An 18,460-nucleotide genomic window follows, 5' to 3' on the forward strand; every position below is an offset into this window, starting at 1 on the left:
ATTTGCTAGATGTCATCATTTTACTTTGAAGAAAGATGTAGATAAAATTCACATAACATAAAATTCCCTCTTTTAATCATTTAAAATGTACCATTCAAGGGGCTGGTGTTATGGCACAGCAGGTTAAGCCACTACCTGCAATGTTAGCATCCTGTATTGGAGCACATGTTTGAGTCCTGGCTGCTTTGCTTCTGATCCATCTCCCTGATAATGTGTCTGGGAGGGCAACTGCCACCCAGGTGAGAGGCCCAGATGGAGTTCCAGGCTTCTGGCTGTGACTCGGCCTGGCCTTGGCTCTTGTGGCCATTTGGGGAGTGAACCATAGATAGAAAGCTTCTCTCTTTCTTTTTCTGTTTCTCCCTTTGTCTCTGACATTCTACATCTCAAATAAATAAAAATAAATCATAAGAAAAAAATAACGTTTACCATTCAGTGATTTTTAACACAGTTACAAAATTGTGTGACTGTCACAAACCTGTTACCTCATTTGTACATTTACTTTTTACCTCTATGTCCTTATATCTTTTATGTCCCTTGCCCTTAGCATATAAATAGATTTTGTTATGGCTGCTTTTATGTTTATACTGCTAGTTACTTTATTTTTATGTCCTTAAATATTTTTCATACTTTTAAAAGTTTTAATTTTTAATTAATTTTTTAATGTGATTTGTAGATACAATTCTAAGGACATAGTGATATTCCCTTCCTTCCCTTCCTTCTTCTCTCCCTCTCACCCCCTTTCCTCCCCCCTGCCTTTTTTTTTAGTTCTTGAGATACTTTTTTTTTTTTTTTTTTTTTTTTTTTTAGTTTTGACAGGCAGAGTGGACAGTGAGAGAGAGACAGAGAGAAAGGTCTTCCTTTTTGCCATTGGTTCACCCTCCAATGGCCACTGCGGCCGGCACATCGTGCTGATCCGAAGCCAGGAGCCAGGAGCTTCTCCCGGTCTCCCATGCGGGTGCAGGGCCCAAGGACTTGGGCCATCCTCCACTGCACTCCCTGGCCACAGCAGAGAGCTGGCCTGGAAGAGGGGCAACCGGGACAGGATCGGTGCCCCGACCGGGACCAGAACCCGGTGTGCTGGCGCCGCAAGGCGGAGGATTCGCCTAGTTATTTTTAAGATTTATTTATTTATTTGAAAGGCAGAGTGACAGAAAGGAAGGAGAGACAGAACTCTTATCTGCTGATTCATTTCCAAAATGACCACAAGAGCCAGATATGAGCCAGGGTGAAGACAGGAGCCAAGAACTCCATCCTGATCTCCCACATAGGTGGCAGGGACCCAAGAACTTGGGCCAACATCTGCTACCTTTCCAGATGCATTAGCAAGAAGCTGGATCAGAAGCAGAGCAGCTAGGTACAGGATTTTTAATTTACAAGCTTAGTTCATTTGTATATGTCGTGATTACTGACATATTTGGGATTATTTTCTGTCATTTTTTTTGTAACTTGGTATTAGTTACACAGGTGCTTGATGTATTACAGTTTATCAAATTGTGCCTTTATGCTTTTTTAAAATTTCTTCATTTGTTTGAAAGGCAGAGTTACAGAGGGGCAGAGGCAGAGAGAGAGAGAGAGAGAGAGAGAGAGAGAGAGAGGTCTTCCATCTGCTGGTTCACTCCCCAGATGGCTACAATGGCCAGAACTATGCCAATCCGAAGCCAGGAGCCCAGAAATTCTTGCAGGTCTCCCACGTGGGTGCAGGAGCCATCTTCTACTGCTTTCCCAGGCAGAGAGCTGGCTTGGAAGTGGAGCAGCCAGGACTTGAACCAGCGCCCATATGGGATGCCGGCACTGCAGGTGGTGGCTTTACCCACTATGCCACAGCGCTGCTCCAGGGGTATAGATTTCTAGATTGAAAATCACTTGCCTTCAAATTGACAATGCATTGTTCCATTGCCTGCTTGATTGCGTTATTGCTGATGAAGTATCAGGCCATCTAGATCACTGAACTTAGTGTGTCACCTGCATTTTGCTCTTCTGGAAGTTTGTGGGATCCTTTCTCTGTCTCAGTATTCTGAAATTTTGCATGCTGTAATGGGTGTCTATTTTCATTCACAGTGCTCAGAAATATGCATTGAGACTTTTAAATGGAAATTGAGGATTTGGGGTTCTAGGAGACTTTCTGGAATTATGTTGTTGATGGTGTCCTCCTCTCCATTTTTTCCCTTCTCTCTATTTTTTAAAAAATATTTATTTATTTATTCAAAAGGTGGCATTTCAGAGAGGCAGAGAGAGAGGTCTTCCATCCCTGGTTCACTCCCTAGATGGCCACAATGGCTGGAGCTGAGCCAATCCGAAGCCAGGAGCAAGGAGCTTCTTCCTGGTCTCCCAGATGGGTGCAGGTGCCAGCTTTACCCGCTTTGCCACAGCGCCAGCCCTGTCCCTGCTCTTCACAGAGCTCCTGTTGCTTGAGTGTCAGACTTCTTACATTGAATTTCCTTACCTTTGCTCCCGTTTCCCAGTTCTGCAGGTCTGTGTTCTGGGAGATTCCCTCATCAGCTCTCAGTCCCTCAATGTTAATGTGAAGAGTGACATTTTGGAAGCTGGAAACCAGAAGTACAAATAGCAGACTGAGGAGACTCAGCGAGTTGAATGAAGCCAGCAGTGATTTCTAGAAATTTTTTTCCCTGAATTTTCCATTTTTACAGCATTCTCTTCTTTTTCTATCATTTCAGTACATGCTCTCTCTAAACTTTTCCTTTACATAATTTCTGTTTATTCCATGTTGCTGTTTTTTTTTTTTTTTTCTGGATGTAGTCTTCCATCTGAACAACTTACCTCATGTATCTAATAATCCTGGTTTATCTGCTCCTTAGAAAAAGAAGAGGACTAGAACACTGGGTGGAGTCTCTGGACTTGTAGATAATGTTCTTCAGTTTTGAACTTCACTGTAGGGTGGCCCGTATGGGTTTTTTTGTTGCGGGAACTCCTAGTGTCAGTATCATTAGGTTTTTCCTGGTAGTGTAGTTCAAGTCCCCGTGGAATATCGTTCAATCTTCTGCCTAGAGGTTTGCGTTCTGAGAGCCATGTGTAAGGAGACGGCTGCTTGGCAGAGCAGTCCTCAGTGTTCAGCAGACCTTATCACTCATGACATGATGTGTTGCTAGTATACCTCGGCACTCAGCTGCGTTGGATCCTGAGTGGAAAGATCCTCTTGTTGAAGGTGCTGTGGCATAGCAGGTAAAGCCACCGCCTGCAGTGCTGGCATCCCATATGGATGCTGGTTCGAGATCCAGCTGCTCCACTTCTGATCTAGCTCTCTGCTGTGGCCTGGGAAAGCAGTAGAAAATGGCCCAAGTGCTTGGGCCCCTGCACCTGCATGGGAAACCTGGAGAAAGCTCCTAGCTCCTGGCTTCAGATCAGCTCAGCTCCGGCCGTTGTAGCCATTTGGGGAATGAACCAGTGGATGGAAGACTTCTTTCTCTCTGCCTCTCTGTAACTCTTCCTTTCAAATAAATAAATCTTTAAAAAAAAAAAATCCTCTTCTTTTGCCCTCTCCAGAGAGATGAAGCTTTCAGGCCTCTGCCAGGATGGTGGAGGAACAGTTAATTGCTTTTTGGCATAAAGTTGGAAAAAGAATCTGAATTTTTTTTTTTTTTTTTGACAGGCAGAGTGGACAGTAGAGGGAGACAGAGAGAAAGGTCTTCCTTTTTGCCATTGGTTCACCCTCCAATGGCCACCGCAGTAGGCACGCTGCAGCCGGCGCACCGCGCTGTTCCGATGGCAGGAGCCAGGTGCTTATCCTGGTCTCCCATGGGGTGCAGGGCCCAAGGACTTGGGGCCATCCTCCACTGCACTCCCTGGCCACAGCAGAGAGCTGGCCTGGAAGAGGGGCAACCGGGACAGGATCGGTGCCCCGACCAGGATTAGAACCCAGTGTGCCGGTGCCACAAGGTGGAGGGTTAGCCTGTTAAGCCACGGCGCCGGCTAAAAAATCTGAATTTTTGACCTTTTTTTTTTTTTCAAGATTTTTTATTTGACAGGTAGAGTTACAGATAGCAAGAGAGAGAGAAACAGAGAGAAAGGTCTTCCTTCCGTTGGTTCACTGCCCAAATGGCCGCAATGGCCGGAACAGTGCCTATCCGCAGCCAGGAGCCAGGAGCTTCCTCCTGGTCTCCCATGCAGATGCACCAGCCCAGGGACCTGGGCCATCCTCCACTGCTATCCCAGGCCATAGAAGAGAGCTGGACAGGAAGAGGAGCAGCCGGGACTAGAACCGGCACCCATATGGGATGCCGGCGCCACAGGCAGAGGATTAACTTACTGTGCTACCGCACTGGCCCCATCATTTTTCAAATAGCACTCACTCAATTCTAATTTCAGCCACTGCCTCCTGTCCCCCACTTCGGAGGTAGCTGATGTCATTTCACAGGCCCTCTGGAGACTCAGTGGTATCATTCAGGCTTGTTCTGCACACTTCCACTGCTGGCTTCATTCGACTCGCTGAGTCTCCCCAGTCTGTTATTTGTATTTCTGCTTTCCAACTTCCAAAATGTGACTCTTTTCACCTCTCCTTTTCTCTCCCTCCTGTGGGTTTATATCTTTTAAAAAAGTATTTCTTGGGGCTGGCCTTGTGGCACAGCAGGCTAGGCCACCACCTACAATGCTGGCATCCCATATGAACTCTGGTTCAAGTCATAGCTGCTCCACTTCTGTTTCAGCTTCCTGCTAATGTGCCTGAGAAAGCTTACGGAAGAAAGATGACCCAAGTATTTACGCCCCTGGCAGTGCCTGGCTCCTGGCTTCAGCCTGGCCCAATCCTAGCTGTTGAAGCCATTTGGAGAGTGAGCCAGCAGATACAAGATCTGTTGCTGTCTGTCTCTCCCCCATCTGTAACTCTGCCTTTCAAGTAAATAAATTAAAAAAAAAATTTTTTTTTTTCTTGACTAAATTAAATGTGAGTGTTCTTTCTGCCATCTTAACTTGAAATCTTACCATTTGTTTTTTTGGGTCAAGAATAATAATTTGGGCCGGTGCCGCAGCTCACTAGGCTAGTCCTCCGCCTGCGGCACCAGCACTCCAGGTTCTAGTCCCGGTTGGGGCGCCAGTTCTGTCCCGGTTGCTCTTCTTCCAGTTGAGCTCTCTGCTGTGTCCCGGGAAGGCAATGGAGGATGGCCCAAGTGCTTGGGCCCTGCACCTGCATGGGAAACCAGGAAGAAGCACCTGGCTCCTGGCTTCGGATCGGCGTAGCGCACCGGCCGTGGCGGCCATTTGGGGGGTGAACCAACAGAAGGAAGACCTCTCTCTCTCTCTCCCTCTCTCTCTCTCTCTCTCTCACTCACTCACTGTCCAACACCACAATGTCTTCCTCAAATAAACCATTTTCCCATGTCTGAACTCAATTTTTAAAAATACTTCTAATGAGTATATCATGTATTGTAATCATGAGCAGTTTCCCATGTCAGAACATAATCTCTAAAGACAACATTTTGATGGGTTTTTAATATGGCTGTCATGTGACCTTATTACAGTTTATTTGATTATTGTTCTATGGACAAAAATTTATTTTTTGCAGCTTTTTCCTAATCTAACAGTTTAGACTGTAGGCTTTTCAAAGTCAGGGAGTGTCTGTTCTGTTCATGATCGTATCTTTAGAGCTTAACCCAGTGACTCATGTGGAGTGCTGCCTGGGCTGTTTTGTTACTGAATGCACAGTTATACAGAGAAGTCTGATTACTTCTCTAAGCTAGAAGTCATAAATGGTTATTGCTGAGTAAAAGGTATAAACTTCTTGAGGGTGCTCACTAATTTATTTTCCATTTGTTCTTTGATTCAGACTAAGAAGCAAGGATGTAAAAATGAGGAGGTGCTTGCTGTACTAGGCCATGAACTGGGGCACTGGAAGTTGGGACACACAGTCAAAAATATCATTATTAGCCAGGTAAGTTTGCAGTGGCAGTTCTTTTGTATGGCATGGTAGTCACAGTAGAAGTGTGGCAGCTTCGAGAGGTGCTGGGTAGAGAGATTCCAACAGATTCCATAGCCGGGCTCCCTAATGCCCGAGCTGTGTGACCTCAGGCACCCTCCTTACTGTCTCTCTGCCACCATTCCCTCACTGATTGATAACATCTCATAGGACTGATTAAGAATTAAATGAGTGACTATGTGTAGAGTTCAGAGTAGTACCTGTGCCATGAGAAGTATTATATAAATATTTACTCTTGTCACCATAATCATCATCCTCTCCAGTCACTCAGATATAAGAGCCATAAAGCTCAAAGAAGCAGCCTAGGGGTCACATAACTGTCTGTCTGTAACTCTACCTTTCAAATTAAATAAATCTGCCAAACAAAACAAAAAAAGTATTTTAATGCCTAACATGGTTGCCTTTTTTTTAAGATTTTATTTATTTATTTGAAAGGCAGAGTTAGAGAGAAGGGGGGGGGGGGGGGAGGTCTTCCATCTTCTAGTTCACTCCCCAGATGGCTGCATTGCCTAGAGCTGCACCAATCCAAATCCTGGAGCCAGGATTTTCTTCTGGGTCTCCCACATGGGTGTAGGGCCCCAGGGACTTGGTCCATCTTCACTGCTTTCCCAGTCCTATTAGCAGGGAGCTAGATCAGAAGCAGAGCAGCCAGGACTGGAGCCCACGGGGGATGCCAGCCCTGCAGGCAGCAGCTGCAGGCTTTACCCACTACACCACAGCGCCAGCCCCCTAAAATACTTGATTAAAAATTTCATTTAAGAGTGAAATAAGTATATTCATTGAAAATTGTGGAAAATATAAGAAGAAAACACTGGGGCCAGTGTTATAGCTTAGCAGTAAAGCCACTGCCTGTGACACCAGCATCCCATCTCATACAGGCAATGGTTCAATTCCCAGCTGCTCCACTTCGATCCAGCTCCCTGCTAAAGTGTCTGGGAAAGCAGCAGCAGAAGAAAGCAGTCCTTGGGCCCCTGCACCTGTGTGGGAGACCTAGAAGAAGCTCCTGGCTCCTGCCTTCCAAGCCGGCCCAGCTCCAGCCATTGTGGCCATTTGGGGAATGAACTAGCAGATGGAAGATCCCTCCCCCCCCCGTCTTGCCCTCTCTCTGTAATTCTGTCTTTCAAATAAAATAAATGAATATTTAAAAGAAGAAGAAAATGCCAATAGCAGTCCTCCTCTGGGCTTTAATATGTCTAAGCCAAGAGACTCAGGCTCTGCTGAAATAGCAGTATGTCTTTGTGACTGGTTCTGAGCACACGTGGGCTTAATTGAGGTTTTTGTTTGTTTGTTTCATTTTATTTGAAAAGCAGAGAGACAGAGACAGAAAGGCAGACAAAGATCTTCCATCTGCTCATTCACTCCCCGAATGTCTGCAGCAACCAGGGCTGAGCCAGGTTGAGTCCAGGAACCCAGAACTCAGTCTGGTCTCCATTGTGAGTGGTAGATGCCCAACTACTTGAGTCATATGGTAATTTTGTGTTTAGGTTTTTTAGTAACTGTTATATTCTCTTCTATCACTGCTACATCTTATTATTATTATTTTATTTGACAGATAGAGTTAGACAGTGGAGACAGAGAGAAAGGTCTTCTTTCCATTGGTTCACCCCCCAAATGGCCACTTCGGCCGGAGCTATGCTGATCTGAAGCCAGGAGCCAGGTGCTTCTCCTGGTCTCCCACGCGGGTGCAGGCACCCAAGCACTTGGGCCATCCTCCACTGCACTCCCGGGCCACAGCAGAGAGCTGGACTGGAAGAGGAACAGCCGGGACTGGAACTGGTGCCCATATGGGATGCCAGCGCCACAGGTGAAGGATTAACCAAGTGAGCCACAGTGCTGGCCCTGAGACCCAACTATTTGAGCCATCATCTGTTGCACCAGTGGCCCCTTAACTCTTTTTCTTCTTATTTTTTTAATTTGGTTGGAATCCCATAAACAGATATGAGCATTTTATTTACAAGGATAGTGTAATTTTTCTTTTTATTTGAAAGGCAGAGTTACAGAGAGAGGGAGAGACAGACAGGGAAACAGAGATCTTCCATCTGCTGGTTCACTCCCCAAATGGCCACAGTGCCCAAGGCTTGGCGAGGCCAAAGCCAAGGACCAGGAGCTTCATCCAGTCTCCCACATGCATAGCAGGGGCCCAAGGACCTGGGCCATCCTCTGCTGCTTTCCCAGGCACGTTAGCAGGAAACTGGATGGGAAGTAGAATAGCCAGGACCTGAACTTGCACCCACATTGGATGCAGCCTTGGAGGCAGCGGCTTAACTTACTACACCGCAATGCCAGTCCCATCCTTAACTGACCCTTAAAGCGGGTCTTCATGCCTTTGTAAAAGGCCTGCTGGTTCCAGGGAAGGCTCGTCAATTGCAATGAGCACTTCTGTCTTACATCTTTAGGGATAGGGATGAGTTCCTTAGCTTGAAGCTAGGTTGTATGGGTACTTAGCAGTGGGTAAGACATTAAATACATCGAAATCCAAGTTGAAATTAAGCATTCACTTCAAGAACAAAAACCACAGGGCAGTGATCCATAGAGGAAGGGGTCCAGGGAAAGCAGCTTACCCCCCGGGTGGGCCCTTGTGTGGTACCTTGTCAGGGTTGGAGTTGATACCCCTTCTGACAGGTTGGGCACTTGGCAGGGGCCAGGAGGGGGAGGCCTGTTTTCTAAAGATTGATTTATTTATTTGAAAGGCAGAGTTACAGAGAGGCAGAGGCAGAGAGAGAGAAGTCTTACATCTGCTGGTTCACTCCCCAAATGGCTGCAATGGCCAGAGCTGGGCTGATCCAAAGCCAGAAGCCTGGAGCTTCTTCTGGGTCTCCTACACAGATGTGGGGGCCCAAGCACTTGGGTCATCTTCTATTGCTTTCCCAGGCCATAGCAGAGAGCTGAATTGGAAGTGGAGAAGCCAGGACTTGAACTGGCACCCATATGGGATGCCGGCACTGAAGGCAGCAGCTTTATCTGCTATGCCACAGTGCCAGCCCGACCTGTATTGTTGACTGATGGCATTCACTCTGTGTCTTATATGCTGCCCACTCTAGTTGAGCCCCTTGGCTGAGGTTTGTGGTATCTGTGGGACAGGGCTGGCTGGTCTCCAGAGCAGGGGTCTTCTCCACCTGACCGTCAGGAGTCTTCTCTTCTGTGGGTGCCTTGATGAACATGTACATTAAGCCAAAGTATATTTATAACCTGGGCTACTTTGGGACATTTTCTACCTACTTCTTCTCCAGCTCTCTTTGTTAGCCATGCTCTAGTTTGTTTCAAGGGCCTGCTCATCCAGCCAGTCCATTATGTGCCTGCTGCCCGTGAGTTAGTATAGACTCAGATGTCCTTAGCTCGGCTCTCTCTCCCTGTCGGGGTGGACAGTCAGACAGCCAGGCGTTCCCTTACTGAGAGTATTTGCCTTCCCCACTGCCTGTCAGACTGTGTCCAAGTGGCACTGTCATTTCACAACAGTCACTTTCGGCTGGTGCTGACATTTGTGTGATAGTTTCTAGTTTTTTCCTCAATTAAATGATGGTTAGAACTGGCACCACGGCTCACTAGGCTAATCCTCCGCCTTCGGCGCTGGCACACCAGGTTCTAGTCTCGGTCGGGGTGCCGGATTCTGTCCCGGTTGCTCTTCTTCCAGTCGAGCTCTCTGCTGTGGCCCGGGAGTGCAGTGGAGGGTGGCCCAAGTCCTTGGGCCCTGCACTCGCATGGGAGACCAGGAGAAGCACCTGGCTCCTGCCATCGGATCAGCGCGGTGCGCCGGCCACAGCGCGCCTACAGCGGCGGCCATTGGAGGGTGAACCAACGGTAAAGGAAGACTTTTCTCTCTGTCTCTCTCTCTCTCACTGTCCACTCTGCCTGTCAAAAAAAAAAAAAAAAAAAAAAAAATTATGGTTAGGCACTTGCCTTGCGTGAGTAAGTGTTGATTGATGGGTGGTGGAGTAGCAGGAGGTAGTGTACTAGTGTGGGAGCCCCTGTTCATTGACTCACTTCTGCCTTTGTGCCTTGCTTCGTTTCCTTTGGGTAACCACTTAACACCTGCTGCTGGAGGGCTTCTGCACACCACTTTGGGCCAGGCAGATCAACATAGCCTTGAACTCAGGAGGAAAAGCCCGAGTTATAGAATTGTGATGACCCACAGCCAGGATTTCAGTCTCTAGTAGGTCCCAGTAGCAAACTAAAAGCTGTTTTTCAAAAGGACAGTGGCTACTCAACAAAAATAGATTCCTAGATTGTAAGTCCAGGAGTCTCCTGAGTTTTCTGTTGGAATTTATCATATTGGGTCCTCTGAGTTATAAGGGACAAAGCTGTCTACATTTCATTCTGTGGCAACTGGTGAGAGCCTTTTTTTTTTTTTTTTTTTTCCTTAAGATTGCTTTATTCCAAAGGAAGAGTTAAAGTCAAGGCATAATTTCTCATACTTTTTTGGTATTACTGATCTCACAGTAAAATCAGCTTCATAATAACTTGGAAATCTCAATGTTCCTCTTTCTAGATGAATTCTTTCCTGTGTTTTTTCTTGTTCGCTGTATTAATTGGTCGGAAGGAACTTTTTGCTGCATTTGGTTTTTATGACAGCCAACCCACTCTCATTGGACTACTGATCATCTTCCAGTTTATTTTTTCGCCATATAATGAGGTAATGTATAATTAAAGTGGTCTCACACTTGTCCTTGCCTGTTTCAAATCTAGAACCTTTAGGATGTGTAAAAGAAGGAAAACCATATAGATTTAACACATAAATGAATCAAAATCTTTTAGTCCCTTGATTTACTGACCAGTCTGAGAATGTAGCAGAAAAATTAAAGCTCAATCGAGTAAATAAACGCGTGTATACTGTTAGTGGGAAAAAACTGAGAATTAGACTTTAGTGGTAAAAGTTTGATGTAGGCCAGCGCCGCAGCTCACTAGGCTAATCCTCCGCCTTCGGCGCTGGCACACCGGGTTCTAGTCCCGGTCAGGGCGCCGGATTCTGTCCCGGTTGCCCCTCTTCCAGGCCAGCTCTCTGCTGTGGCCAGGGAGTGCAGTGGAGAATGGCCCAAGTCCTTGGGCCCTGCACCCCATGGGAGACCAGGAGAAGTACCTGGCTCCTGCCATCGGATCAGCGCGGTGCGCCGGCCGCAGCGCGCCAGCCACGGCGGCCATTGGAGGGTGAACCAACGGCAAAGGGAGACCTTTCTCTCTCTCTCTCTCACTGTCCACTCTGCCTGCCAAAAAAGAAAAAAAAAAAAAAAAGTTTGATGTAATACGTACCTCACAAATGTGGTAGACTATCAGAGTACTATATCCTAGGCCATGATACACCCATGCTTGGGTGAAAAGCTGTATCCCAGGAGACAAAACATAATAAATAAATATACATATGGCTAAATTAAGAGAGGCTGTATGCTATTGTCTCTCTAACTGCAGTTGTCTGTGGCCAACTGCCTCCAAGAGCCTTGGGTTCCACTCAGGACCTACTAAATAAAGTCGGATGGTTCATGGTAAGGGAAGTTAAAAATAACCGCTCTGGGATCGTCCAGCAGGGATATTCCATACATGTGATAATGATTTCTGAGTCTGTGTGACAAATCTGACAAGGACAACATTTCATCGTATTTGGTAAGACTTCCATAGTTACCAAAGAAGTAATATTGGGGATCCTGAGCTGTCTCCATTCAGAAGAATTTCTTGGGACAGGTTGTAGAGTTAAGGCTTTAAGATAAACTAAATGGGCTGGCGCCATGGCTCAATAGGCTAATCCTCTGCCTGCGGTGCCGAAACACCGGGTTCTAGTCCCGGTCAGGGCGCCGGATTCTGTCCCGGTTGCCCCTCTTCCAGGCCAGCGCTCTGCTATGGCCCAAGTCCTTGAGCCTGCACCCATATGGGAGACCAGGAGAAGCACCTGGCTCCTGCCTTCGGATCAGTGCGATGTGCTGGCCTCGGCGGCCATTGGAGGGTGAACCAACGGCAAAAAGGAAGACCTTTCTCTCTGTTTCTCTCTCTCACACTGTGCACTCTGACTGTAAAAAAAAAAAAAAAAAACCTAAATCTTATTTCTCCATTTTGAAAAAGCGTGTATGTATATTTAAGGAAACAAAAACAAAAAGGACTAGATCATATTTGTGTAACATTATCCACATAGATAAATTTTGCAGGAAATTGAGATTCATTATACTTAAATGGAAAGTTTTTTGTTTTATCTTCTGTTGAAAATATTTATTGAATGCCTTATACAGTTTGTTACTGCCTAAAACAGAGGTTCTAGAACACCCCATACTGGCATTATCATTTCTATCTTCCGCCACTGTGCGTGCATTTCTGAGGGACACTAATTTGTGTGCATGAAGTGACCTCACTGCTCTACCTCTAAGCAGCTGTGCTGTTTATGTTTTTATTTAGTTGATTTTCTTATCTCTTCCCTCTTGTGGGGCTGATAATCTTTGCTGTTACCACTCTGCGTTAAGGTCATCACGCCTGCCTAATTGTCTGCTCTAATGTGCCAGACTGGAACCAAGATATCCAAATAATCATGAACTCAGTTCTGTTGGAGGGGAAGGGTACTCTTAGAAGTCGAGGTGTGGGTGGTGCTTGGGATCATCCCTCGTGGCATCTGTTGTGGTTGTTTTGTTTTATTTTATACTCAGTGGTTGATTTCACTTTAAAAAAAAAAAAAAACTAAATATATGTAGGATAATAGTAAGACGAAACGTGACTCATCCATAAATGTATTAGCAACTGCTGTAAAACCTTGCACAGCCCTGAGGGTTGATTCAAGAGGAAAATCTTGTTTAATATTAGTTAGGTCTTGATGGCATGGAGACGTTTTTCTGGAGAAAACTACTTATTTTAAAGGTTTATTTATTTGAAGGGCAGAGTTCCAGACAGAGAGAGAGAGAGATCTTTCATCCATTGGTTCACTCCCCAGATTACCAGTACAGTGGCTGGTACTGGGCCACACTGAAGCCAGGAGCCTGGAACTCCATCTGGGTCTCCCATGTGGGTAGCAGGGGCTCAAGTACACAGGCCATCTTTTGTTGCTTTCCCAGACACACTGGCAGGGAGCTGGGTCAGAAGTCAAACAGCCAGGACTTGAAGTGGCATTTATATGGGATGCTGGTGTTGCAGGTGGCAGCTTAACCCACTGCACCATGAAACCAGTCCCAGAAAACTGTTTAAAAATTGTATTTGCTACTGGCTAATATATAAGATTTTTTTTCCTTTTAAAAAAATTTTTATGCCAAAATATTTTAAGAAATAGACATTTGTGTCATTCAATCTACAAGATATAAATATACAAAGAATATGTTTCCTTCAGAAAAAAGAGTAAAAATCCCAAGGTATATAAAAAAAGTTCATGGAAAGCTGGAATTAGGAGATAACTTTATTTTGATACCAAAAAATTAAAATCATAAATATGAAGGCATCTTCAAAAGTCCATGGAAATTAAATTCAGTTTTCCACTAACTTTTGAAGCACCCTCCTAAATTTGCATGACTTTGGCTCTGAGAAAGAGGTGTGCATTGGCTGTGGAGTCACCAAGAATTTCATCATTACTACCCTCTGCCAGTTGTCTGGCCTCTCTGATCATCACCTGCCTCAACTGTAAAGCATGAATGAGAGATTGTTGGGAAATATATGGAGGCCCGCTCAGTTCCTGGCACGTGGTGAATTTCTAAAAGTCGGTTTTTATGTTTTTATGTTCTTTAAAGATTTATTTATTTGAGAGGCAAAGTTACAGACAGGGAGAGACAGAGAGAGAGAAGTCTTCCAGCCACTGGTTCACTTCCCAAATGGCCACAACGGCCAGAACTGGGCTGATCCAAAGCCAGGAGCTTCTTCTGGGTCTCCCATGCAGATGCAGGGGCCCAAGCATTTGGGCCATCTTCTTCCACTGCTTTCCCAGGCCATAGCAGAGACCTAGATTGGAAGAGGAGCAGTTGGGACTCAAACCGGTGCCTACATGGAATGCTGGCACTGCAGTCGGAGGCTTAACCTACAATGCCATAGCGCCAACCCCCCCCCCCCTTTTTTTAAGGATAACATTTCCATTTATGGTCTGTTTGCTTGGGGAGATGTGGGTATGGTTCCATTTATAATTTTGCCACTGCAGTTCCCCTAAATGCAAGTGGTCTTTCTTCCCGCCTGCCATTTCTTTTCTCCTAACTTCCTCTGCATCTTAGCCTGTGAAGCCTTCGGTGACAACAAAGAGGTGGACAGAGGTTAAAATCTTTGCGTTTACTCTTTCAGGTTCTTTCTTTTTGCCTGACAGTTCTGAGCCGCAGATTTGAATTTCAAGCTGATGCATTTGCCAAGAACCTGGGGAAGGCTAAAGACTTATATTCTGCTTTAATCAAACTCAACAAAGATAACCTGGGGTTCCCTGTTTCGGACTGGCTGTTTTCCATGTGGCATTACTCTCACCCCCCACTACTAGAGAGACTTCAGGCTCTGAAAACCACAAAACAAGACTGAGCTCCTGGGCCTGCGACCCGAGACCGAGGCACCTGGGCCTGCGACCCGAGAGGCCCGATGCGTTCTGTCCTGGCAGCATGTTCCAGCTCCTGGTGTTTTTAGACTTTTTTTAGAAGAAAAATTATTATTAAGTATGGAAAAGCCCAGATTTAAATACACTTAAAATCTCATTTCAAAAATGATTTTAATAATCCATTTCTTAAAGAAAACACTTGGATAAAGTTTGAGGCTTAATGTTTTTAAAGGCATAGTTTTTTTTTTTTTTTATGTTTGGCATCTGATTTCCCATCAACCTACAAATTTTCCTTGAGAAAATACAGAAGTTACTTTAATGAGACACGTATGTGATGTCTGCATATGAGCTGTTGGGGACACTGTCTCCGTGAGGGGACAGCGCCGCTTGTCCTTTCTGTGCCACAGAAGCTGTGTGTGGTCCCGAATCACCGGGCACACACCCGAGTTGAAATTTGTTGTCACTTGCCAGCTATTGTGCTGTAACCCGGCCAGTCAGTGTCCTGGATGAGAATGACAGCAGCGTGGGGAGGCGGATGTGCGTCAGTGGGAGTAGTCGGAAGTGGGCTCTGCTCGTCTGCCGGACTGCACGTCTTCCCTGTGCTCCAGGCCGCACGCTGACCGGCGTTGCCAGCAGTGCTTTGGAAGCAGAAATTATGTACAGGATGTTTTAAATCACTTTGTTTCCATTTTTAAGAAGAACTTCAGTTTTTATCTTTCCTCCCACCTGGTGAGCTACGGTCCCACTAGGGATAAACTAGGCTTTCCTTCATTCACTCTGTTTTACTCAGTCAATACATCGTGCATCCTTTAGCACAGATTGCCACACTGAACAGATTTTGCTTTGTTGAAAGTGGCAGAATGTGGAAAGAAGAAAAAAAAGACAGCTTAAGAGGCATAAGGATGAAGTACTGATGATTCTCTTATGTACAGGAAAAAATATAGTTTTCTATCTTTCAAGGACAGGAGAGTTTCAGTTTTTATTTTTGTAATTTTTACCAGTAAGTCGTAAGGACTAACTCGACCTGATTCCATTGTTGAAAATTGTAGTTGTTGGCATGCAGATAATGTTTCCTTGCAAAACAAACGCCCTGAAAGATTTCCACTGTTGAAGGCCGGGTGTTGGTGGCTGCAGGCCTCTGCTGCTTTCTGAATGAGAACTGACCTTGTGCCTCACCGTCTGGCTCACCTGCTCACTGGTGACGTTTACCTTCGGCGCATGTCTTCCAGAGGGCAGTCGGCTGTGCACCTTCTGTGTCTGGCCACAAAGTCTTGGGCTCAGCTGACTTTCGAGTGGAAATAGAATACAAATGAAAATCTAGTTCAGTCCTACATTATTTATTTTCCTAAGGCTACAGGGGATCAGTCCAGTGGTTTTTATCAGCATCTGTGCCTGTGACTCCATGCTCTGGTGACTGCCTTTCCTTCCTTCTGTGCCTTTAAGTACAAATTTCAGTTCTGCACAAGTGAACCATTAAAAATTGCCAATGCAGATTGATGTCCGTGGTCTTTCATGTGCTGTAACGCGTGTCGTCGGTTGCCCAGCTGTTTGTATGCCCTAGGGGACCTGGGTGCTAGTGCAGGAAGAGCAGTGTGCACGGCAGCCCTACGCCGAGAGGTGTCCAGGCAGCACCCCTGCCCCCCGCCCCCCTCCCCACCTGCCCCACTCCAGAGCACGCCAGCTCTGCTGATGTTTCCTGAGAAGCTTCATCTAGAGTCATTCCTTCTCGACGTTTACAACTTCAAGTTGTCTGGGGCCTGCCTGATCTACTCCAGCTGCCTCCTTGGTCTTCCCTGCCTGTGGCAGCAATAATTAACTTTTCACCATGTAACTGACCTAGTCACAGTTCATAGACAGCAGAGGCACAGAGATGGCCACAGGACACGGGCGAGTTCCTGAGCTATTGTCCAATCAGGGCAAGAGTAGATGAACCAACAACCCAGGAAGGAAAGAGTTGGCCCCTTGCACCCTAGAGTTGGCGGGTATGCAGGAGGCAGAATCAAGTAGCTCAAAGCCTGGAGTATCGAGCAGCCCAACTCCTGCGGGCTGGTCTCAGTCCAGTGCAGAGTCTGCTGGGTGTCTCCTGCCTTAGTATCTGAGCTGGTCTCTGGCTGAGCTCTGAGCTGCTAGTAAATTCTGCCTGCTTAAGATACAGGGTTTCTTGCTTCAGTGCAGTACACTGCGTGGGAGATTGGGGGGAAGCTCCTGGCTTCAGATCGGCGCAGCTTTGGCCATTGCGGCCAATTGGGGAGTGAACCAGCAGATGGAAGATCTCTCTCTCTGTGTGTGTGTGTGTGTGTGTGTGTAACTCTGACTTTCAAATAAATAAATAAATCTTAAAAAAAAAAAACCTCAGGATTTTATTTGCATGTGGCAGGAATCCATGGTAGGGTTTTGAGCCAAGCAGCAACATGATATTTAATTTGAACAGGATCGGCCTGGCCTCTGTGTTGAGGGACAAGGGTGGAGCCAGGGACTGGGTGGGGGCTCTTGTGGTACCTCTGCCGGAGATAATGGTGCTGGACTGCAGTGGTGGGCCTGGAGGTGGGAAAGTGGTTTGACTCCAGGTACGTTCTGAAGGCTGAGCCCACAGGATTTGGTGATGGGTCAGATGTGGGGAAAGTGGGAGTGGTGGATGACCCCAGTGCATGTGGCGTGGGTGACTGGGAGGACGCATTTATCAGTAACGACAGGAGTGGGATAGCTTGGGGGGGAAGGTCAGAAACTCAGTTTTGGACACATCACATTTGCCATGTGGGGAGGCCTAGTGGGTTAAGTCACCACTGGTGACGCCAGCATCCCCTGTTGGAGTGCTGGTTAGAGTCCTGGCTGTTCTGCTTCTGATCCAGCTCCCTAATACCCTTGGAAAGGCAGTGGATGATGGCCCAAGTACTTGGGTCCCTGCTTCCCAGGTGAATACCCAGATGGAGTTCCAGGTTCCTGGCTTCAGCCTGGACCATCACCAGCCGTTGCCGCTATTTGGAGAATGAATTAGCAATGGAAGATTTCTCTTTCTATCTCTCCCTTTCTCTGCCACTCTGCCTTTCAAACAAATATTTTTTAAAAATTGAGATGCAGGGACAGCATGGTGAGCTAGAAGCCAAATTAGACAACCCTTTATTCTCCTGTTTTTGGGAGCAAAGATCGGGATGATAGTTGGAGGCAGAGGTGGGGCTGAGAGAAGCACTATTTTTTTTGACATGACAAGTGGGGCTTACCTGCTTTGCAGGGCTAGTACACAGAGAGAATGAGGTTGTGTTTGGAGGATGCCGACAGGGAGGGCTCCTGACTGGCACTTGTTAATGATGACTCTGATCAGTCACTTTGACGCACAGCAGCACATCATGGCCAGTGTCCTAACCCCCGGGGTGCTGTGAGGTCCCCAGAAGACTGGGCTTTGGAAGATGAGGCAGTAGGAGCAGGGGCAACCTGCCTCAGTCCCCAGACTTTTGAAGTGTTATTTAGCTGCTAATTGAGCAAACATGCTAATGAGTCGCAAGATCGGCCGTGAGGATGTGAGAAGGAAAGGGAGGCGCGTTTTCTTTGCCTCCATAGGTGTGCAGTAGCCACAGGTTAGCATGGGAGAAGGGAAAGGAAGGGGCATGCGCTGGTTACACAAGCAACAGGCACAGTGTGCTGAAGCCCAGCTAAGGAACAGCTGGGAGCTGGCACAGCTGCAGTGGGCCGGACCAGGGTCAAGCACAGAGGGGCGGTCAGAGGCAAGTGGGAGACTGGTGAGTGATCCCAGACTGGCACCCCCAGGGAATTGTCCGTAGGAATGCCTCTCCTTTCAGCCCCTTCACACGCCTGAGCCCGGAGGAATGGGGGAGTGACTGCACGAGCCTCCAATGGACCCAGGCTCAGGGAAGGTGGCAGAGGGGACAAAGGCCGGCCCCGGGAGCAGCGTGGCTCTCTCAGCCCAGGCTTTCAGGCACTGGGACCAAGCAAGGGGTCCCAGCCTCACAGCGACAGAACATCGGAGAGCCTGCCGAGGGGGAGGTTGAAGGGAAGGGGGTGCTCCTGCTGACATGAGGGCTTGGAGCCAAGTTCAGGATCAGCTGTGGGAGGGCCTCAGC

General features: G+C 46.9%; 1 protein-coding gene across 1 annotated transcript in view; it reads left to right on the forward strand.

Annotated features, from left to right (window-relative positions):
- ZMPSTE24 (zinc metallopeptidase STE24) overlaps positions 1–15,891 on the forward strand; it is a 50,689-nt gene extending 34,798 nt beyond the window's left edge. Inside the window, exons 8-10 of the mRNA XM_062191051.1 lie at positions 5,777–5,881; positions 10,413–10,556; positions 14,147–15,891. Of these exons, the coding sequence (XP_062047035.1) occupies positions 5,777–5,881; positions 10,413–10,556; positions 14,147–14,371 (474 nt within the window). The 3' untranslated portion in view covers positions 14,372–15,891. The remainder of the gene's footprint in view (positions 1–5,776; positions 5,882–10,412; positions 10,557–14,146) is intronic.
- The last annotated feature ends 2,569 nt before the right edge of the window (positions 15,892–18,460 follow it).

This window comes from Lepus europaeus, chromosome 5, assembly GCF_033115175.1.
Source record: "Lepus europaeus isolate LE1 chromosome 5, mLepTim1.pri, whole genome shotgun sequence".
Lineage (NCBI taxonomy): Eukaryota > Metazoa > Chordata > Mammalia > Lagomorpha > Leporidae > Lepus > Lepus europaeus.